The sequence below is a fragment of the Hyaena hyaena genome, unplaced genomic scaffold (assembly GCF_003009895.1).
Source record: "Hyaena hyaena isolate Hyena2069 unplaced genomic scaffold, ASM300989v1 scaffold_151, whole genome shotgun sequence".
NCBI classification, from domain to species: Eukaryota; Metazoa; Chordata; class Mammalia; order Carnivora; family Hyaenidae; genus Hyaena; species Hyaena hyaena.
In genome coordinates this window covers 832,434-855,005 of record NW_024080783.1, presented here as the reverse complement: position 1 = coordinate 855,005, position 22,572 = coordinate 832,434, and the positions used below count along the sequence as shown (strand labels likewise).

Below are 22,572 nucleotides of genomic sequence, written 5' to 3'. Positions count from 1 at the left end.
TATTTTTTGAGTGTACCAGATACTTTTGTTATTAACAACGAATCATCTTAGTGGACATACTTAATATCTTTTGTGAGGAGAGCAACATGAGAGCCTTCATGAGACAGGAGATTTAGAATAACAGCTTCATGTGGTTTGCTAGGGAATTGATAAGGTACAAGAGAGTGGTCTTTGGAAGCAGTAAGACTCAGGTTAGATGGTAATGTCTGAAATTTTCCTAGTCTTCAGTAGTTCATTCAAATAAGAAAGTTTAAAAATTCCTGAAATGAAACTTAATTATAAATTGCTAAACCTGTTTATGTCAGACAGCTTTAAAAATATTTCCCGCTACTACCATAATGTTTAATTCTGTTTTTTTGGTCTTAGCACCAAAAAAGATTATTTCAATATATGAACAGTTTTTATTGGATCTCTAAACATATTTAGAGTTCTGAGATCTGGGTTGTCATCTTCATTAAAATCTGAATTCACTACAAATTGTATTGTTTTATCAATTCCAAATCTGTTAAGGTCACTCATGAATCTGATTGGCTGGAACAACTTTTTTCCTAGCTTTGTTGAGATATAGTTGATATATAACATTGTGTAAGTTTAAGGTACATACTGTGGTAATTTGATACATGTATGTATTGCAAAGTTTAGTAAGGTTAATTAACACATCCTTTACTTCATGTAATTACCATTTTATTGGTGTAGTTATGGTAAGGACATTGAAGCTCTACTGTCATAGTAACTTTCAAGTGTACTGTCATAATGTTAATTCTTTTTTTGTAAAGTTATTTATTTAATATTCAGGAGAGAGAGCATGAGCAGGGGAGGGGCAGAGAGGGAGGGAGAGAGAGAGAATCCCAAGCAGGCTGTGCATTGTCAGCGCAGAGCCCTATGTGGGGCTCAATGTCATGAGCTGTGAGATCATGACTTGAGCCAGAATCAAGAGTCAGACACTCAACTGACTGAGCCACCCAGGTGCCCCCATAATGCTAGTTCTTAATAGAATTATTTTTCTAACTTATTGACAGTGTGCTACCTGGACACACAGTGTTGTATTGTATTATATGGGCCACAGGCACTTGTGTCGTTGATACACATCATTTGTGGTCTGGGGCTATGCTGATTATTATCTTTGATATAAAACATCATCACTGAGGCTATGAGCTGAGTGCTTTGTGTCATTCTAACCCATGTTCCCTGGGAAGGTTTGAGACTAGGGCCAAAAGTGGCCCTAACAGGGTCCTCCCTGAGTTTTGGGGAGGTGAGCAGGTCTCTGCTTGAGGTCGGACTGGGCAGGAGATGCCCTGGATCCCACCCTTGGGGAGGAGGCTAGCAGATGCCTTCTTAGCTGGAGCTTGGAACAACAAGTGAGTTCAATGGCTGAGCTGAGGTACCCTGCCCAGAGGCCTCATAACCCAATTCAGGCTACTCTCCCCTGTTTAAAAAAAAATGTAGTCTGGCAAGCCTTCTAGGTTCAAGAGCATAGCTTACATAATAATGCTTTAAAATATGTGTGCCATTCCTATCGGTTTGTTTAGCTACTAGATAAACAAGAATTGTGTGATTTTAATCCTTTGGCAAATATTCATTTCTTTAAAATTTAAAAAAATTTTTTTAAGTGTTTTTTTATTTGTGTGTGAGAGAAATAGCGTGAATAGAGGAGGGTCAGAGAGAGAGGGAGATACATAATCTGAAGCAGGCTCCAGGCTCTGAGCTGGCTGTCAGCACAGAGCCCAATGCGGGGCTCGAACCCATGAACCGTGAGATCATGACCTGAGCCGAAGTCGGTGCTTAACCGACTGAGCCACCCAGGCGCCCCCAGAGTTTTTTCAATTCTGGGGAGAGGGGCAGAGAGGGAGAGAGAGAATCCCAAAAAGGCTTCACACTCAGTGCTGAGCCTGACACGGGGCTTGATCCCACCACCCTGGCATCATGACCTGAGCCAAAATCAAGAGTTGGATGCTCACACAAATGAGCCATCCAGGCGCTCCAAATATTTGTTCAAGCCTTGCTATGAACCAGGTCCTCTCCTCAGCCCTGAAGTTGTGAATGTGAATGTGAATGAAACAGACAGACAGGCCTTGGCTCTGGTAGCCTTTACCTTTAAGTGGGGGAACCATACATATTCTAAGTATAATGAACATGCTAGTAGCTATCTATAATATAATGCTAGACAGGGGCAAGTACTTTTTAAAAAGACTGGAAAAGGAAATAGGAAGGGATAGTTTCTATTTTGGGAGTTATCTGAGAAGGCCTTTCTAAATAGACATTTGAGCAGAGAGACCTAAATGAAAGTATGTGCCTTGCAAAGATCCCTAGAGGAATCTCGGAATAGCCTTCCAGACAGGGTCTTTGAGGAAGGGGTATACTTGGCCTTATCAAGCAAGGAGGCTAGTGTGTCTGGAGCTGTGTGAGCAAGGGTAGAATGGAAGGAGATGAGGTTGGAGAAGTAGCCAGTGGGTAGACCTTCAGATTTCAGTCTAAATCTAAAATAAGGCGTTGGGTGGTTTTTAGTAAAGGAATAAGGTGATCTGACTCACTTTTAAAGGCTGTTCTGTACTAGGTAGAGAACAGACTCTAGTAGTACAAGAAAGGAAGCAGGCAAATCAAAGTTATAGGTTATAGACCTTTGGGTAAGAGATGATGATGGAGGAGGTGGTGGGAAGTTGTCAGATTGGAGATGTGTTTTAAAGATAGAGTCAACAGATTATGTTGATTACAATGTAAAAAGGAGCAGTCAAGGAAGCTCTAGTGCTAATAAATAGACACTAGATTTGAAGGATATACACAAGGTTTTTACCGAGGATGTCTCTGAGCGGTGGCCTTACTAGGAACTTTTCTTTTTGCTTATCTGCATTTACCAGTGTTTCTATACTGAACCTGTAATGCTTCTGCAATAAATACATAGAATATTTTAAAATTAGAGTTAATCATAGCACTAAATGTAGCCTAATTCTTTTTTTTTTTTTTTTGAGAGAGAATGAGTACAAGTTGGAGGGTGGCAGACAAACAGAGAGGGAGACAGAGGATCTAAAGCAGGTTCCATGCTGACAGCAGAGAGCCTGTAGCGGGGCTTGAACTAATAAACTGTGAGATATGACCTGAGCTGAAGTCAGACACTTAACTGACTGAGCCACCCAGGCAACCCTAAATGTAGCCTAATTCTTAATGTATTCTTCTACCCCTTTTGATTTTGGAAAACAATTTAAGTGACATCACATTTTTAAACTTGTCTTTTTACTCTTAGTGATTAGCCTTTGTACCTCATCTACATTTGAAGATGGTGAAGCTGGATATTCATACTCTGGCCCATCACCTCAAGCAGGAACGCTTATATGTAAACTCTGAGAAACAGCTCATTCAGAGACTAAATGCAGATGTGCTTAAGACGGCCGAAAAATTGTATCGTACAGCATGGATTGCTAAGCAACAGAGAATTAATTTGGACCGGCTTATCATAACCAGGTAAAGAAAAGGTTTTATGAACCACTGTAGTTCTGTGCTCACTGCTAACTGTAAGTAAGTGAATCTATTTGTAAATAAATGAATCTATTTCCAACAAAGTGCATGCTTTCAGATAGTTTGAATCAACATTAAGGTGAAATTTTATTTTGTCTATTAAGCATTATTACAGAGAGTTATAACTTTAGTGTTAATATTTTATACCACATCAGTTAATTTTGTATTTTTATGTATATAACGTTTTATTGTTGCTGAGAGTAAATTATCTTGTGTTTTCCTTTTTTTTTGTTTTTTAAAGTAGGCTCCACACCCACCATGGGGCTTGAACTCATGACCTTGAGATCAAGAGTTTCATTTCATGCTCTACCAAGTGAGGAATCTAGGCACCTCTCTACCTTCCTAATATTACTGCTATTATTTTAGAGATAAAAAATTATTTTTTGTAAGTTTATTTTGAGAGAGAAAGAGTGATTGAGCTGTGCGTGCAAGCAGGGGAGGGGCAAAGAGGGAGAGAGACAGAGAGAGAGAGACAGAGAGAATCCCAAGCTGCTCGGAGCCCAATAAGGGGCTTGATCTCAGGAGCTTCAGCTGAAATCAAGGGATGCTTTTTTTTTTTTTTTTAATTTTTTTTTTTTAATGTTTTATTTATGTCTAGGAGAGAGAGAGAGACAGCGTGAGCAGGGGAGGGTCAGAGAGAGAGGGAGTCACAGATTCTGAAACAGGCTCCAGGCTCTGAGCTGGCAGTCAGCATAGAACCCAACGCGGGGCTCGAACCCACGAACCGCGAGATCATGACCTAAGCGAAAGTCGGATGCTTAACCGACTAAGCCACCCAGGTGCCCCTGAAATCAAGGGATGCTTAACCGACTGGGCCATACAGGCTGGGGCTTTAACTCACAACCCTGAGAAGAAGAGTTGCATGTTCTACTGACTGAGCCAGCCAGACACCCCTTTTTCTCATAATATTTAATATACAGTTGGCCCTTGAACAACAAACAGGTTTAACCTGGGTGGGTCTACTTATATGTGGATTTTTTAGAGTAAAGTACTATAAATGTGTTTTTCTCTTCCTTATGATTTTCGTGTTTTATTTTCTTTTTTAGCTTATTCTATCGTAAGTATGTAATATGTATAACATACAAAGTATGTGTTAATCGAAGTCATCTGTAAGACTTCCTTCTGATTGGTCAACAGTAGGCTATTAGTAGTTAAGTGTTTGGGGAGTCAGAAGTTACACAAAGATTTTCCACTGCACCCGGGGTCAATGCCCCTAATCCCTGCATTGTTTAAGGGCCAACTGTATACATTTCCATGTTGTGATACTGTTTGTCTACTTCTCAGTTTAGAAACCTCATTTTTCACTGTGTGAATACCTTTTTTGTTATTCTAAGAAGCAGTTTTCAATTCCAGAAGTGTGGTGCTGAGGTATAATGTTGAGAAAATAAGCCAGACACAGAAAAGTACACACTGGGTGATTCCATTTATGTGATGTTGAAAAAAAGCAGGACTAATCTTTGATGATAGAAATCAGAATAATGTTTGGGGCACGCTGTCTCTCTCTCTCTCTCTCAGAAATAAATGACATTAAAAAATTAAAAAAAAATCAGAATAATGGTGGGTCTCCTGGGTGGCTCAGTTGGTTGAGTGTTCAACTTCGGCTCAAGTCATGATGTCACAGTTTGTGGGTTTGAGCCCTGCATTGGGCTCTGCGCTGACAGCTCAGAGCCTGGAGCCTGCTTCAGATTCTGTGTCTCCCTCTTTCTCTGCCCCTTCCTGCTTGCACTCTGTCTCACTCTGTCTCTCAAAAATAAATAAATGTAAAAAAAAAAATTTAAATCAGAATAATGGTTATTTTTTTGATACTTTTCATTGGACCCGATTTAATGGGAGGAATTTGTCCTCCTTTGTGCTTTTTGGTTTTGCCTTTCTTTACGCATTCAGTTGCTGGTGGCTGAAAGAGTTGAGCAGTTTGGAGTGATCTCATTGCTGGGACTACAGTCAGTCTACGTTTCCATGCTTCAGTGGAGTTGATGTGTTGTATTATTGTCGCTGATTTTGTTGTTTTGCTTGTCTTCTCATTTTTTAGTGCTGAAGCTTCCCCTGCTGAATGTTGCCAGCATGCCAAGATTTTGGAAGATACACAGTTTGTTGATGGATATAAGCAATTGGGATTTCAGGAGACTGCTTACGGAGAATTCTTAAGTCGGTTGAGGGAAAATCCTCGTCTTATAGCCTCCTCTTTGGTTGCTGGGGAGAAACTTAATCAGGAGAACACACAAAGTGTTATTTACACAGTTTTTACCTCCCTCTATGGCAACTGCATTATGCAAGAAGATGAAAGCTACCTCCTTCAGGTTTTGAGATACTTGATTGAATTTGAACTTAAAGAAAGTGACAACCCCAGGCGGCTTTTGAGGAGAGGAACTTGTGCCTTCAGCATCTTATTTAAACTTTTTTCTGAAGGACTGTTTTCTGCCAAACTTTTTCTCACAGCTACTTTACATGAGCCAATCATGCAGCTGCTTGTTGAAGATGAAGATCACCTGGAAACAGATCCAAACAAGCTAATCGAGAGGTTCTCCCCATCTCAACAGGAAAAACTCTTTGGAGAGAAGGGTTCAGATAGATTCAGGCAGAAGGTTCAAGAGATGGTAGATTCCAATGAGGCCAAACTGGTGGCTTTGGTGAACAAATTCATTGGTTATCTCAAACAGAACACATACTGCTTTCCACATAGCTTGAGGTGGATTGTGTCCCAGATGTACAAAACCCTCTCCTGTGTAGATAGACTGGAAGTTGGGGAGGTCAGGGCAATGTGTACTGATCTCCTTTTGGCCTGCTTCATCTGTCCCGCAGTTGTCAATCCAGAACAGTATGGAATAATTTCTGATGCTCCTATTAATGAGGTGGCAAGATTTAATCTGATGCAGGTATGCTTTTGCTCTTATTATTAATGTGGCATTCAGTTGAAAATCATTTGGTTAGGTAGTGGGATGGGATTAGAAAATATGATAATATTTATATATTCTTAACATTCCTTTGCCTCAAACTGTCTTAAATGTTTGCTTCTTAAGAAATAAAAGCAGTTATTATATTGGGGTCTTAAAATACTGTCACATATTTTAGTCATAAAATATTTTGTGTTAGGTTTTAAATAGAGTCTTCACAGATTTGAATGTATAGTTGGTTAGATTGTCTAGAACAGGGCCACCATCCCTTTCCCATGATTTCAAAACCTAGCATGATTGAAAATCTTTATACATCATCTTTTATATGTTGTTTGGTAGCAAAACTTAACCTGAACTCACATGAGGCTCTTTATCATTGCTATTCCATTTCCTGCTAATGAATACTCCTGTTTTGGAGTAACAAATTGTAACATTTGTAGAAATGTTAATATATTTGATTACAGGATGTCACCCTTAATATTGGCTGTGTTGCATGTATGCACTGATCAGCCTTTCTGAAATTCCAGATTTTGAAATCTGAAGCTCTTCAGGACCTAAGAGTTTTAAGAAGAGGAGTTTTGCATCTGTATTAGCATTTTCTCCCCTAGTCATCTGAACTACGGAAATCATGTTATTATTTCTTATGAGAATCGTTTAATCATAGCCTATCCTGCAAAAAGACTGTGAAGAAGAGACTGAGTTTATTTGGAATAATTATATCTTTGGATGATTTTATTTTTAAATGATATTTAATTTTAAATAATTAGCTTTTTTTTTCATGGTTCTATTATATTGGTATGTTTAGCAACTAACTATAAAGGATCCCCAAAATAAAATTTAAAAACTTTTATCATCTGTGAAACACTAAATTTATTCTTAAGATAGTGTAGTTGTAGTTTTATTTTTGTCATTCCAAGAAAGATTGAGTCACTTATTTTCAAAATGAGTAAAAAGGGGAATTGTCCCAGATATTAAGACAATGTTATATGATATTAGCTTTCCCCAAAGTGTCTTTTTATTTTTATTTTTTAATGTATTATTTATTTCTGAGAGAGAGAGAGAGAGAGAGACAGTGTGAGCAGAAGAGGGTCAGAGAGAGAGGGAGACACAGAATCTGAAACAGGCTCCAGGCTCTGAGCTGTCAGCACAGAGCCTGATGCGGGGCTCAAACCCTCTAACCGTGAGATCATGATGTGAGCTGAAGTTGGACGCCCAACCAACTGAGCCACCCAGGCGCCCCCCTCCCCCAAAGTGTCTTTAAAGAGAGTAGATTAACAGTTCTCTCTTACCAGTAAGGAACTTGCTCTGTGAATTAATATTTACTTTCCAAGCAGCTGTGTTCTATAGGATTTTTAAATCTAGAAAGAAAAAAAATTCTACCTTGAGTATTTTGTGAACTATATCAGGGGAAAGCACTTCATATTAACTTGAAGTAGTTTGAATTAACTTTTGCAAATTAATTTTAAAATTTCTAAATGTATGAAAAGCATAATATCAGAAACAAAGGTGTTGCATTTTTATTTCATAGTGTCAGTATAATGTATAAAGCAAAAATTTCTGTTTAGTGTCCATAACTCCTAATCTAAATACAGTAAAGGCTGATGTAGAGAAGATACACATTTTATTTGGGGTCCTCTTTTGCATGTGTGGTCAGATGGTGTGAATGTTATTATGAAACAGATTTTTTAGACTAGAATGGAAATGCCTTCATAGAGAAGAATCCATAAGTATTTATACTGTGGCTCCCTGCCACTGCTTTGGTTTGCAGGTTGGCCGCCTTTTGCAGCAGTTGGCAATGACTGGCTCTGAAGAGGGAGATCCCCGGACAAAGAGCAGCCTTGGAAAATTTGACAAAGTAAGAATGAATTCTGTCTCGTGTGAGTTACTATTTATAGACAAGTTTGCCAGAGTGTTCGTGAACCTTAACTACTGTCTTTATTCTTGTCTTTCATATTCTTGTCTTAAATTTTCATCTCAGTTACCCTTGGTATAGCTATAGAGGATACAATATTGGATCAGCGGCATTTTTTTTTTAATTTTAGAGAGAGTACATGTGTGAGCAAGAGAGAGGGGCAGAGGTGGGGTGGGGGGAGAGAGAGAGAGAGAGTGAGAGTATGAGCAGGGGAGGGACAGAGAGAGAGAGAGAGAGAGAGAGAGAGAGAGAGAGAATCTCAAGCAGGCTCCACAGAGAGAGAGAGAGAGAGAGAGACAGAGAATCTCAAGCAAGCTCCACACTCAGGCCGGAGCCTGATGCAGGGCTCAGTTCCCACGACCCTGGGATCATGACCTGAGCTGAAATCAAGGGTTGGATGCTCAACTGACTGAGCCACCCAGGTACCCTGGATCAGCAATATTAAAAGGAAGATGTTACGGGGCAGCTGGGTGGCTCATGCTGAGCCTGGAGCCTGTTTCGGATTCTGTGTCTCCCTTTCTCTCTGACCCTCCCCTGTTCATGCTGTCTCTCTCTCAGAAATAAATAAAAAACATTAAAAAAAATTTTTTTTAAGCTTAAGGCATCTGACTGGCGCAGTGGATAGAGCATGCAACTAGATCTCAAGGTTGTGAGTTCAAGCACCATGTTGGGTGTAGAGATTACTTTAAAAAAAAATGAAATGTTTAAATAAAGAAAGAAATAGTTTAATTTTTTAAAAAGTCACTAAAGTGGAGTGCCTGGGTGGCTCAATTGGTTAAGTGTCCAGCTTTGATTCAGGTCATTATCTCACGGTTTATGAGTTTGAGCCCTGGGTTGGACTCTCTGCTGTCAGCACAGAGCCCACTTTAGTTCCTCTGTCCCCCTGTCTCTTTGCCCTTCCCCTGCTCATGCTCTCTCTCTCTCAAAAATAAAAAATAAAACATTCTATTAAAAAGTTACTAAAGCAAACGAGAAATAATTGTATAATTTTAAGTGTATTTCATAAGTATGTTTTACAGTATTGTTCACTTAAATTAGATACTAATCATACTCGAGTAGGCTGTACATTCAGCTTGTTTAAAATACAAGTCAAATTCTCCTTATACCTCTTATCTTTAGCCTTTATTTCCTCCCCAAAAGGTGGTTCTTTTTTTTCCCTAATGTTTGTTTAATTTGGGAGAGAGAAAGCACGGAGAGGCAGAGGGAGAGGAGAGAGAGAATCTCAAGCAGGCTCCATTCTGCCAGCACAGAGCTGGATGCAGGGCTCAGCCTTATGAACGTGTGAGATCATGACCTGAGCCAGAATCAAGACTCGGATACCTAACCCACTGAGCCCCCCAGGGGCCCCTCCTCCCCAAAAGGTTCTTGATGTTCTCAATCTTTCATGTTTTCTTCAAGAGGTCTATATGTAAACAAGCAAACTCCTACATATATTTTCCCAGGCACCCCATCCCTCCCTTTTCACAAATCGTGGGGTACTGTGCACTGCTCTGTGTCATGTTTGTTTCACTTACCAGAATTTCATGTAGACAATTCTATATCAATTCATAAAGAGTTTAGTTTTTTTAATGTTGGGTTTAATATAATTTTCAAGAATAACTTTTTGCGTGTTTGTCCCCCTTAATTAGACTTTTTGTTCCCTTATTTTAAAGGGGAAATATTTCACTGTGATCTTTTCCCTGTTTAACAGAGCTGTGTTGCTGCTTTCCTTGATGTTGTGATTGGGGGCCGTGCAGTGGAGACCCCTCCAATGTCCTCCGTTAATCTTCTGGAAGGATTGAGCAGAACTGTGGTTTATATAACCTATAGTCAGCTTATTACTCTGGTAATGGCTTTATTCTTTAATAGGATTTTCTCAAAAGTCATTTATCTAGTGTGAGAAATATGTATTGTATTTGAAAAATTGATCTCACTAGCTACTGTACTTTTACTTTTGCCAGGTGAATTTTATGAAGAGTGTGATGTCTGGAGATCAACTAAGAGAAGATAGGATGGCTCTTGACAATTTATTGGCAAACCTGCCCCAGGCAAAGCCAGGAAAAAGTAGCAGTTTGGAAATGACTCCCTATAATACTCCTCAGCTTTCTCCAGCAACCACTCCAGCAAATAAAAAGAATCGATTGCCTATAGGTAAAGAGAATTTCTCATATTTAGGCTTTCCTTAAATTTAGTAATTTTTTTTTTTGGCTTTTGTTTTTGTTCAGTGTTTTGGAGTATGGTTTTAAATAAGTTGGGAAAGCCTTTCTCTTAAATAAAAAACATTAAAAACTGCATAATGCAGTTTTTAAAAATTGCATACTAATGCAGTTTTTAAAAATTGCACCAATTGGGGCGCCTGGGTGGCTTAGTCGGTTAAGCGTCCGACTTTCGCTTAGGTCATGATCTCGCGGTTCGTGGGTTCGTGCCCCGCGTCGGGCTCTGTGCTGACTGCCAGCTCAGAGCCTGAAGCCTGTTTCAGTCTGTGACTCCCTCTCTCTCTGACCCTCCCCTGCTCACGCTGTCTCTCTCTCTCTCTCTCTCCTAGAAATAAATAAAACATTTAAAAAAAAAAAAAAAATTGCACCAATTAGTTAAAGTTATGAGTAGGCTCTAGCTTTATCTTGAGATCATACCACCAACCGTATACTTTGATTATATTTTAGTAACTTTTCTTGGAAAATTTGGAAGTGCCATTTGTTATAAGTAGTCAGTGTTTGAATTATGTAGCCCTGTCTTTTGTTCAAAGTTCTAAATAATATAATAAAATAATAACTTAGAAGGTTCTATCAGTAAAGTGGGAAATATAGTTACTGTTTTTCCAGTATTGTTAGTAATCTTTTATCAAGTGAGCTAAGACACCTTTGTTATTTTATAAAATAAAGAAAAAGTTTTTTTTTTATGTTTATTTATTTTTGACGGAGAGAGAGAAGAGAGTGAGCAGGGGATGAGTAGAGAGAGGGAGGGAGACACAGAATCCAAACCAGGCTCCAGGCTTTGAGCTGTCAGCACAGAGCCCAGTGCGGGACTCGAACTCACAAACTGTGAGATCATGACCTGAGCCAAAGTCTGACGCTCAACAAACTGAGCCACCCAGGTGCCCCAGAAAGAGTTTCTTTTTATTTAGTCAAGCTTATTTAAAGAATTGGGCTTAATTTTTATTCACCTGGGAAACATCTATTATCTATCTATGTACGCACACACTCACACAATTTGAGCCTTACTATGTACCAGACTCAGGATGAGCACTTTATAGATGTTTCATTTAATTCAGGCAAAAAAATCCATACAAAAAGAGTAGGTGTAATCACTACTCCTGCGGAGTAGAGGTTGGGGTACTGTGTTAGGCCATGGGAATACAAAGACCATTAGGATATGCTGCTGATCTGCTAGTTGCTGATAGTCTATTGGGGAGAATAAGTGGGGATCATTTCCCTTCATTATGCTAAGTGTCTGATGGAGACAGGTGTGCATGCGGGCTTAGGGGACACCCATGTTGGCCAGGTGGTGATGGTGGCAGGAGATGATCTGGAGCAGGTGAAGCTTAAACTTTCTCTTGAAGGATGAATGGGAGACGAAGTAGCCAAGACAGGGAGGGGAAGAGCATCTAGCCCAAGAGAGCAGTATTTTAGTGCCAGTTTTTTAATCAAAATGAGGAGCTCAGCAAGTTAGTGAACATGAATAGTTACTTTATTTTACACATTTTGAAGAACGGGATTTCATTTTTAAACTTCCATGAGCTGATTTGTTAAGAACTGACCATTTTTTTTTTAAACTTTTTTAATGTATTTATTTTGAGAGAGAGAGAGACAGAGTGCAAGTAGGGAAGGAGCAGAGAGAGAGGGGGACACAGAATTTGAGGCAGGCTCCAGGCTCTGAGCTGTCAGCACAGAGCCCAGCATGGGGCTTGAACTCATGAATTGCGATCACGACCTGAGCTGAAGTCACGTGCTTAACAGACTGAGCCACCTAGGTGCCCCAAGAATTGTCAGTTTCTTAAAATTAATCCATCTTACATTTAACAGAATAATATCACCAACAAGAATGTGACATCATATTCTTCAAGTCTTTGGCTTTCATCATCCTAAAATGTCAATTTTCTCAATTGATGAAAATTTAATGTTGGTAATGATGAAAATTTAATTGATGATAAAATTTAATATTATAACCTATTTGTGCTTTTAACATGAATAAATGAATGATTTTTGGTAAATCAGAGATTTTTTTCCCTCCATTATTCACTCCTGCACATGAGTTCTTTCATTTCTTGTCATCTAGAAGTGTCATTAAATATGGGTACAATGGAAAGTAAATATTCAGATGTTTGCCCAGTATTACTTTGTATAGTCATATGACTTGGTCACTGAGTTTATTTCATATTTTTTAAAGACCTGTCCATTATTCAGAGGGTTGATTTTGTTTCTGTTTAATGCTTTTGCAACCCAGGACAACAGTTAGCAGCCATCACTGCCTGGGATTCCTCAGCCACCAATCTTTCTGCTCTTATTACTCTAGTAACCCCATTTGGTGGGTAATAGGCTGTTGTTCCTCTTATATAACTTTCATTTAAGAAATAGTTTATAAAACTGTGCTCCGAGTGCATGTTGCTTTCGCTTTATGTAAATTGCTACATGGATTTTGATTACTTGCATTTTTATAAATTATAAATTTTTTGCTTAAGATTCATAGAAGTTGTTCATGAAATTGAATTTAATTTCACAGGTCATTAGAAAACAGTGAGTGAGGGTCAGCAAATAAAGGTGGGAGTGAACCTGTGTTACACTTCGGGAAATTGATGTGTGCTCTGAATTTTGAAAGTAAGAGTGATTAATGAACACATTTACAGCATCATGTAGGGAGGATTCTTTATATTTCTGTCTTCAAGTAGGTCAGCTTTCCTTCAAAGTGAGGTTGAAAGACTTTTGTTGCTATAGAGTGTTTTTGCTTTATGTCTGTACTTTTGATTATTTTGCACTGAAATAGAATTTCTATTTAGTATTTTAGTTGTACTGAATGTTATTGCCCTCTGAAAGAGAATTGAACTTATCACAGAAGACTTAAACTTGTAGAGAAATTGTCAAACTAAATTTTTCAGTGTCTAAAAGTTCTTGTAAGAAGTGTGGGATGGATTTTTTTTTTTTAAAGTTAAATAGAGCATAGGCAGAGCAAGCGGGGGAGGGGGCGGAGAGAGAGAGAAAGAGAGAAAGACAGAATCTCAAACAGGCTTCCCCCTGCCAGTGCAGAGCCCTGCTTAAGGCTTGAACCCATGAACTCGAGAGATCATGACCTGAGCCAAAAACCAGAGGCAGACGTCCAGCTGACTGAGCCACTCAGGCACCCTGATGGATTATTTTAGAAAAAAGTATTACTTGTTCACTTATAGGTAGGGGGGGGGAAATCCTAAAATAATTAGATTTTTCACTAATTTAGAACGTTTCCATAAAGCGGAAGGGAAACTTCTATTCAAACACAGGAAAGTCTTTTTTTCTGCATCTTTGGGAAGAAGTTAATACATTTCAGGAAAATCAGTGTGTTTTCAAAAACATTCTGATTTTGTCAATGATTGTCTAATTAGTATACATTATATGGTTAGCAGATTTATATATGAAATTTTTTTTTTAATGTTCAGTTTTTTAGAGAGGGAACGTGTGTGCGTTGGGGGGAGGGGCAGAGAGAGAGGAACACACAGAATCTGAACCAGGCTCCAAGCTCCCTTGTCAGTACAGAGCCTAACATGGGCTCAAACTCCCAAATCATGAGATCATGACTTGAGCTCAAGTCAGACACTTAACTGACTGAACCACCCAGGGGTCCCTCTGTATGAAATTTTCTAATGATTGTAAGTTTAGTTATTAGTATGGGAGACCTGAGGCAGTTCAGTAATTTTCCAGGAGAAAGAATTGAAGGTACACTAATAAGAAATAAGGTAATGCTTTTCTTGTCACCCCAAGCCTTCAGTTGAGAGACGTGTTTGCTGTTCTGCCGGTGCGCTCATCTGTGTGTCAGTCCCTGGCAGGTGCACATAGATTGTTGTTTCTATCAGTTTTGAAGGAGGATCTGTGTTATCAGCAGAGAACTGGGAAGATGGAGGGTTTTGTTTTTTTTAATTCATATTCTCACCACCCTTTTTTTGTGCATGTGCAAATGTCCTACATTAACAGAATATATATTTTTCTGTTTAGTGTACTGTTTTCTTTGTCTTGTTCTCTAAATTATCATTTTTGAAAATCTTTTTAATAGCACCTCGGAGTAGAAGCCGCACCAATGTGCTAATGGACTTACATATGGACCATGAAGGATCATCTCAAGAAACCATCCAGGAAGTACAGCCCGAAGAGGTGTTGGTTATTTCCTTAGGGACAGGTCCCCAGCTCACTCCAGGGATGATGTCGGAAAATGAGGTATGAATGTATTGTTACACTCAACTTACAGCCATCAGTGTTAAGAAATTTAAATTCTTTTTTCTAACTCATGTTCTCTTCTATAAGTCAGTATGTGTTTAATGAATGCATTAAATGCCAAATTCCCGATGAACAGTACAGGGGCCTTTATTATTGGTGATTAGGTCCACACCAAGAGGAATTTCCTAATAGTAGAGACAGGAAGCCAGGATATTGTGGTATGGACATTGACCTGTAGGAAATTTTTTTTTTCTTTTCTTTCTAATGATAACCTAGTGGTATTCCTGCTTTAAAGAGGCAAACATTCTTTAGAAATACTTTATGTTCTTTGGTTGGTTAGAAAGAAATGGAAGAGATAACTGAAAACTAAGAAAGTAAAATATTTTGAAGAAATGGAGTTGGGGTGTGGGCATCTTTTAAGATATTTGTAAACAGAAGAGCGTGGGACAGACGCAAAAAGAAAGAAGAAATCAAAAAGAAGCATCATTTTATATTCAACAGTGACTGCTTATTAATCAAGAAAATCTATTCCTGGCCTGGGATAAAGGGACCAGTTAAAGTTGTTGATAAAGTGATGATGGTGGTTGGGAAGCCTGTGTTTGGGACTGTGGCGTGACCCACACGAAAGAATTCTGTCAAACTCCAGAACTCTGTTGTCACACACACATGCATGAGCTGGCAAAAGCTGTCAGAATCCACTTTTTAGGAACTCCAGAATATAATAAAAACCATATAAGAACCAGGGGGATGCTGAATGAGGAAAAACAACCACTGAATTTCAGTCAGGGAGCTCTGTGGCACTCTACCTTCCCCAGCCCCGGGCCCCCAAGCCCCCAGCTTCCAGCTTCTACAGCCTTGCGGACAGCAGTCTGTATTCCCTTGCAGGGAAATCTCTCCACGGTAGTAGGAGGAGCCTTTTGTTTGCCGTTAATCACATCGCTCTCTAGGCCTCTGGATAGATTTTTCCTGAAGATTCTTTGCACATTGCTCACTATGAGTTTAAAGATCCAAGTTATCTTAAAAATACAAAATGTAAAATTTTTATGTCCGCTTTTAATTTCCAGCAAATAGGAAAAGAATTCTATTTTTAAATGACTTTTTAAACGCATCACATGAGTAAAGGTATAGAACCATTAAAAGTCCTTTAATTTACTCATTTAGATGCAGGGCCAAAATAGCACCTAGAGGGGTTGGTTGGTTGTTTTTTCTTTTTAAGTGAGGATACTGATCTTCATTCATATTTTAACAATAGCCTAGGAGCACGGTGGCTGTGATTTCAAGTTCTAGGTATGCTTAAAACATGCTCTCTGACTTCCAGCAAAGCACTCAATTCTTCATTCAGTTGAAGATGCACATATAAAGCTGAGTTACGAGGCTTGTGGGGAGTGAAAAGTAATTATGTTATTTGGAAATCATCTAACAAATAGAAAACATTTTTGAAAGGCTATCAGCTCTAAGCTAGAGATGGCTTTGAACTCACACTGTAGCTTCTGGTATGGACTCGTGTGGCTGTGTATATGGTGTCAAGGCAAAGTTCACAGTAAACGGATTGAATTCTGATGCCTACAGGATAATTTGCTCTTATGTTTTCTTCCTGTTGAATTAGTTTATTAAGTTTAAAAAAAATTTACTGTCAGTTTTACCATGCAAAATGCTTTCTGTGCATCTTTTTATTTAATCCTCAACAACTCCATGGCATGCATACTGTTACTATCACTGTTTTATAGATCAAGAAACTGAGGTTTAGGGTAAATAAATTTACCCAAGATTACATAGTTGGCATATGGCAGAGCCAGAGTGACCCAACTGCTGATTCCGAAGCCTTTTGATTCTTTTGATCCTACCCACAGCTCACTGATACCTGATTGTTCAGTCTCTGACACCGGGTGATGGAAAGGCTTAGGTTCGTTTTTTTTTAAACTGATGTGCTTTTATTATGGGGTTACTTAAAATCTTGATCAGAATCTTATAAATGGATTTTTATTTATTTAAAAAAATTTTATATATATATATATATATTTTTTTTTTTTTAAATTTATTTTTGAGACAGAGAGAGACAGAGCATGAGCTGGGGAGGGGCAGAGAAAGAGGGAGACAGGCTCCAGGCTCTGAGCTGAAACAGGCTCCAGGCTCCAAGCTGCCAGCACAGAACCCGATGCAGGGCTTGAACCCACGAACTGGGAGATCATGACCTGAGCCGAAGACGGACACTTTACCAACTGAGCCACCCAGACGCCCCATAAATGGGTTTTTAAATATGCATTTGCTGTGGTCTGTTTTCATATCAGTAATCTTTCAATTGTGGTAAACCAAAAGCATTTTATTTTTCAGATCCTAAACATGCAACTTTCGGATGGAGGACAAGGAGATGTCCCTGTCGATGAAAACAAACTCCACGGTAAACCTGATAAAACCTTGCGCTTTTCCCTCTGCAGTGATAATCTGGAAGGAATATCTGAAGGTGAAGGGTTACTTCATTCAAAGAGTTGTGTGATTCAAGTAATACTTTGTTTTGCGATCTTTAAAGGAGCCTTATAAATTATAATTATACCATCTGTTCCTCTCCCTGGGGAGAGTAATGAAGTTTTCCTCTAATGATCTTGAACAGTTGGCTATAAAGATTGTTTCTGGAATAAATTAAGATTTCAAGAAAAATACTTGAAAAAAGAAAAAGATTTTAAGAGACCTTTGATTGTATAAAATGGAGAAGATATGTCTTCACTGAGACTTGAGTAATACCAAGTTTCTCTGGTATTAACGTATACCAAAGCTTATAGAGCTCCTTTAGAGGATATGATGCATGTCTAAGTGGGAAACAAATGGACTCACGAGTATTTCAGGATGTTGTGTATACTTTTAATGTTCTGTATTTCTTTATTCACACACTCATATCTTGATGAATCAGGAAGATACAATGGAAGTAGGAATAAGACAGAAAGTGAAAAGCTAAGATTGAGAATTTATCTTTTCATGGATGAGGACAAACTTTTTTTAATGAGAAAAGTCCAGTTTTACTATCATTTTAAACATAAAATAGTAACTTTTCCTTTTTCTCTAACTTTTCAGAATAGGTAATCTTCATTTGTTTTAGAAAATGCAGAAAGTAAATGGAATCATCTGTAATTTTACCATTCTATTAATAACAGCATTTTGATTTATTTATAACAAGATTAAGTCTATGTTGTTTTGTAAACCATTTTTTGTTTAACAGTAGAGCAGTGACGTTTCTCTTTGTAATTTTTTTTTTTTTACATTTATTTTTGAAAGACAGAGACAGAGCATAAGTGGGGGAAGGGCCGAGAGAAGGAGACACAGAGTCCAGTGCAGGCTCTGGGCTGTCAGCACAGAGCCCCATGCGGGGCTTGAACTCACAACCTGTGAGATAATGACCTGAGCTGAAGTTGGATGCTCAATCGACTGAGCCACCCAGGCACCCCTCTCTTTGTAATTTAACATTACTAAATAACCTAGTTTTTAAGTTTCTTTTTCTTTAATTTCAAATTGGCATAAATTACTTAGTCTTCTGTGATTAAACATATAGATTGCTTCCACTTTTCAAGGATTGTAAGAAGCCCTTCAATAAGCAACTTTAGATGAATTTTTGAATTGTTTTCTTAGGATAAATTCTTAGAAGCACAATTGCTGGCTTAAAGGGCATTTATATTTTTAAGGTACAAATTCAGTATTAAAAGCACCTTAATAAAAACAAACAAATAAAAGCACCTTAATCAATCTGTTGTCTGTTATCAAGGCATGAAAAGTTGCATGGTGGCTCATGAATTTTAAAAAGGTCACTCACAGTTTAAACATTTCTCTAGGTCCTTCAAATCGCTCCAATTCGGTATCCTCTTTAGACCTGGAAGGAGAGTCTGTATCAGAACTTGGAGCAGGACCTTCTGGGAGTAATGGAGTTGAAGCTCTACAGCTATTGGAACATGAGCAAGGTAAAGTTGAACACAGTTGCTCAAGTAGCAGAGAATTTACCTGGCTGCAAGATAAACTGTGTTTCCATGTAGGCTAGCTATGTTCAGTAAAAGAATAAATTTAAGTTGATTATATAATGACCATTAAACTTGCATTTATTCATCTTTCTTTCGGTTCCTAAAAATGTTTTGTTGGTAAATGAATTTTTTAGGCTTAAATCACATAGAATAATTAAAATGAATTGCTTGAATTCTATAATATTTGGCATTTTATTTCTGGAGTACTGACATTTTAAGGGATACAAAGATAAATACTTAGGGCTTAAGGAACTTAGAAGAGGGAGAGGATGGTACACAAAGGATTAAAAATTTCATGAAAGTGCTTTAGCAGTTCTGAATTAGAGATACATGTGGCTGAAAGTGTAGGGAAAAACTTAGTGGAAAAAAATGCTAGCCTTAAAGTCCACCTGGCATTGTGTTGGCAGAAACTAAAGATAGGGCGTTCTAGGTGAAGAAATAGAATCATATAAGCAATTCATAGAGGTGAGAAACTGTGGTACTTAGGAACTATCAAGTAGGGGAATCATGTGGGGAAGGATTGAGAAGTAGATGGATCCCTTTTGTGCTTTAGGAAGATTAATTTGAAAAAGTTCTTTGGTATTGTTCATTTAAAGATCATGGGGAGCTTGGGTGGCTCAGTCAGTTAAACATCCGATTCTTGATTTAGGCTCAGGTCATGATCTCACAGTTCGTGGGATCGAGCTCCCACCTGGTCTCTGTGTTGGCAGTGTGGAGCCTGCTTGGAATTCTCTTTCCCCCTCTGTCTCTGTCCCTCTCCTGTTCATGCTCTCTTTCTCTCTCTTTTATCAAATAAGAAATAAATAAACCTAAAAAAAAAAAAGATCACTGATGGTCTTCACAGGAGTATTGAGGACAGATCAATTGAGTCTGAGGCAATAATTCTGAGACCTGAGCGAGCATAAATATTACCTGGGGTAGGGCAGGAGAGGCCATTACCCATATCTCATTTCCAGAAATCCTGGTGAAGTTCATTTTTAGAAAGGAAAAGAGCATTGGCAGTTGGGATATGTGTGGCTTGAATAAATGTAATGTTAATTTTTACTGAATTAGTTTGTCCTTGTGTCAATTAGGATTAAATTATCTGCAAATAAGAGAGAAACCGAAAATAGTAGCTTAAGACAGAAGTTGAAAGATTATCACTTTTTTTTTAGTTTATTTATTTATTTTGAGAGAGCATGAACAGGGGAGGGGCAGAGAGAGAGAGGGAGAGAGATAGAATCCCAAGCAGGCTTCACACTGTGAGCACAGAGCCCAGTGTGGGGCTCAAACCCACAAACTGCGAGATCATGACCTGAGCTGAAACTAAGAGTTGGACTCTTAATTGACTGAGCCCCAGGTGCCCCAAGAATATCTTTTTAACAAGCCCTTGAAATGATTCTGATGTTGTAGGTGGTCTACATTTTGTGAACACTGGGTTAAGAAGTAAATTGAAGCAAATTATAGAATGCCTTTCATTAGTCAAGGGAAGAGAGAAAACTCTACTATCAGGAGGATGTATTCAAGTCAAATGAAAAAAAATTTTTTTAAGTATGGGTTTAGCCGTTGATTATTGCCAGGGTAATGCTGCATAACAAATCACCTCAAAACTTAGTTACCTTACAACAATAAACATTTATTTGTGCTCTTAAGTCTGTGGGTCAGCTAGGAGGTTCTCATTTGGACTGGGTGAACTCATGTATCTACAGTTCTCAGTAGGGAGCTCTGCTAATCTTAGCTGGGGGACAGTTGGCCAGAGAGGAGCTGGCTGCTCTAGGGTGACCTTTGGTTTGTTTTGTGTGGTCCCTCATCCTCTAGCAGACTAGCTTAAGCTTGTTCTCGTGGGAGAAGCAAGGGTGAAAAGAGAGCAGAAGTTTATAAGGTCTTGTAAGGCCTCATCTTGAAACTGGCACACTTCCTCTTTACTCTTTTGACCAAAGCAAGTAACAAGGCTTTTGTAAATACAAGGAGAGGGGAATGTTTCCCAATTTTGTATCAAAGTCCTACTGCAGAGATTGCCCCACTTAATCTACTGGACATGGGGCTACTGCTGAACTGCGTTCAGAAAGTGAAAGAGTACATTTATAGGGGAATGATTCAGTGTTTTGGTACTGCATGCTCCGTGTTAAGGATGAAATATGTATCTTTAAAGTTGACTAAAAAAAATCATAGCTGTGCTACCATTTTTAAAGTGCTTAATTTTGTTTTTGATAGCTACAACACAAGATAATCTTGATGATAAACTAAGAAAGTTTGAAATACGTGACATGATGGGACTGACAGATGATAGAGATATATCAGAAACAGTGAGTGAGACGTGGAGTACGGATGTCTTAGGAAGTGATTTCGACCCTAACATTGATGAAGATCGCTTACAAGAAATTGCAGGTGACTGCTGTTAAATTTCCTTGGAAGATTGGTATTTAGTTATTCATATCCACCTGCCCTTCATGGGTGGGAACTTCAGCCTCTGACAGACATGGTGTGTATGTTAGCACTAACTGGGGAACTGAGAAAACTGTATGTAACAAGGCACTTGTGTATTTTTTTTCCATACCTAAATATAGGTAATGTTTTCCCTGTCTGCACTTAACTCCCCCTCCCCCACCGAAAAAGAAACCAACCGTCTGAATTAGCTTCTTATTTTCAGGACATAGTATAAATTCTTAGGATATTCTTTTGAGACTGAGCACCTTACGGGAAGATGAAAATTCCTGCAGATTATAGCCATAAAGTCTTTCAGAATAACAGAATTATCAAGATTCTCTAAAAGTTTAACTTAACGTGGCACCTGACTGGCTCATTTGGTAAAGCATGTGACTCTTGATCTCAGGGTCATGAGTTCAAGCCATAGAACTTACTTTAAAAAAAAAAACTTGTTTCTGGAAGGATTAATTCAGTTCCAAAGAGTAACTAATTTTTTCTTTTTTTTAATATCAAGTTTATTGAGGTACAATTTCCATACTTTAAAATTCACCCTTTTAAGATACCGTTCTATGAGCTCTGAAAGATTTCATATAGTCTCATAAACACCATCTTCGTTTGCTCTATAAATCATGGAACCTTTCAGGCAAATACAAGAGAGAATAATGAACTCCGTATACACATCACTCATTTTCAGCTATTGGACAGATGCAGGTGGCTGGTTTTGTTTCATCATTTCTCTCACCCACTACCCTTTTATCCTCTCCCCACCCCAACCCTGTTCTTTTTAGGCAAGTTCCAGATATTATTTTATTTGTAATTATTTCAGGATATATCTTTAAAAATGTAACTTTTACCAGTAACGTTTTGCTGAAAGTTTCTTCAGGCGCTGAAGTAGAATCGTTCTTTTATTAGTCATAATCAGAAGTAGTGCAGCATTCTGAACTTGAGTTTTTTTTTAATACAGGTGTATTATAAGGTTTAATCCTTTCTATTGGTATTTTTAAGTGGTGTAAATAGACTTCTTAATTGGTTTTGCATTACTTTGCTTCAGGTGCCAAATTAGTATTTTTCCTGGCAGTAAACTCTGTTTGAGCAATAAGCTGTATTTGCAGTTGAGTGGGTGCCCTGGAAGATGTGTATTTTCCTGCAAATATATTTTATTGCTCTGAATATGTGGCTAATGTGCCAGAAGAAAACATATTTGGCCAGTATACCTTTCTGTGGTTAAGTGTCTCCGTTTGAGTGGTTTTAATCCCTGTTAGGACTATACATTTTAGATATTTAGGGACACATGTAAAAATTTGCTACAAAACCAAAATGAAAGCTAGCTGCAATTACTTGATCTAATGATGTGTGTTTTCTCTATGGAGAGTCCAAGGTGAACAGGAGGAAACTGAGGAAAAAGAGCATGTACCTTTGTGGCCAGAGTGGGAAATTTGTGATTTTAGTGGTGTTATTGATTGAAATCACACTTA

The 22,572-nt window shown here is 38.3% G+C and overlaps 1 protein-coding gene across 6 annotated transcripts in view; it reads left to right on the top strand.

The window, feature by feature from the left end:
- Positions 1 to 22,572, top strand: part of GAPVD1 (GTPase activating protein and VPS9 domains 1) — a 68,022-nt gene that overhangs the window by 19,319 nt on the left and 26,131 nt on the right. For 4 of the 6 annotated variants that reach the window (XM_039239055.1, XM_039239058.1, XM_039239057.1 and 1 more), the window contains exons 2-10: positions 3,239 to 3,456; positions 5,540 to 6,383; positions 8,170 to 8,256; positions 10,004 to 10,138; positions 10,254 to 10,443; positions 14,530 to 14,690; positions 17,022 to 17,151; positions 18,509 to 18,634; positions 20,885 to 21,058. In XM_039239055.1, the coding sequence (XP_039094986.1) occupies positions 3,272 to 3,456; positions 5,540 to 6,383; positions 8,170 to 8,256; positions 10,004 to 10,138; positions 10,254 to 10,443; positions 14,530 to 14,690; positions 17,022 to 17,151; positions 18,509 to 18,634; positions 20,885 to 21,058 (2,032 nt within the window). In that variant the 5' untranslated portion in view covers positions 3,239 to 3,271. The remainder of the gene's footprint in view (positions 1 to 3,238; positions 3,457 to 5,539; positions 6,384 to 8,169; positions 8,257 to 10,003; positions 10,139 to 10,253; positions 10,444 to 14,529; positions 14,691 to 17,021; positions 17,152 to 18,508; positions 18,635 to 20,884; positions 21,059 to 22,572) is intronic. The other 2 variants (XM_039239059.1, XM_039239056.1) reach the window with 1 other exon arrangement.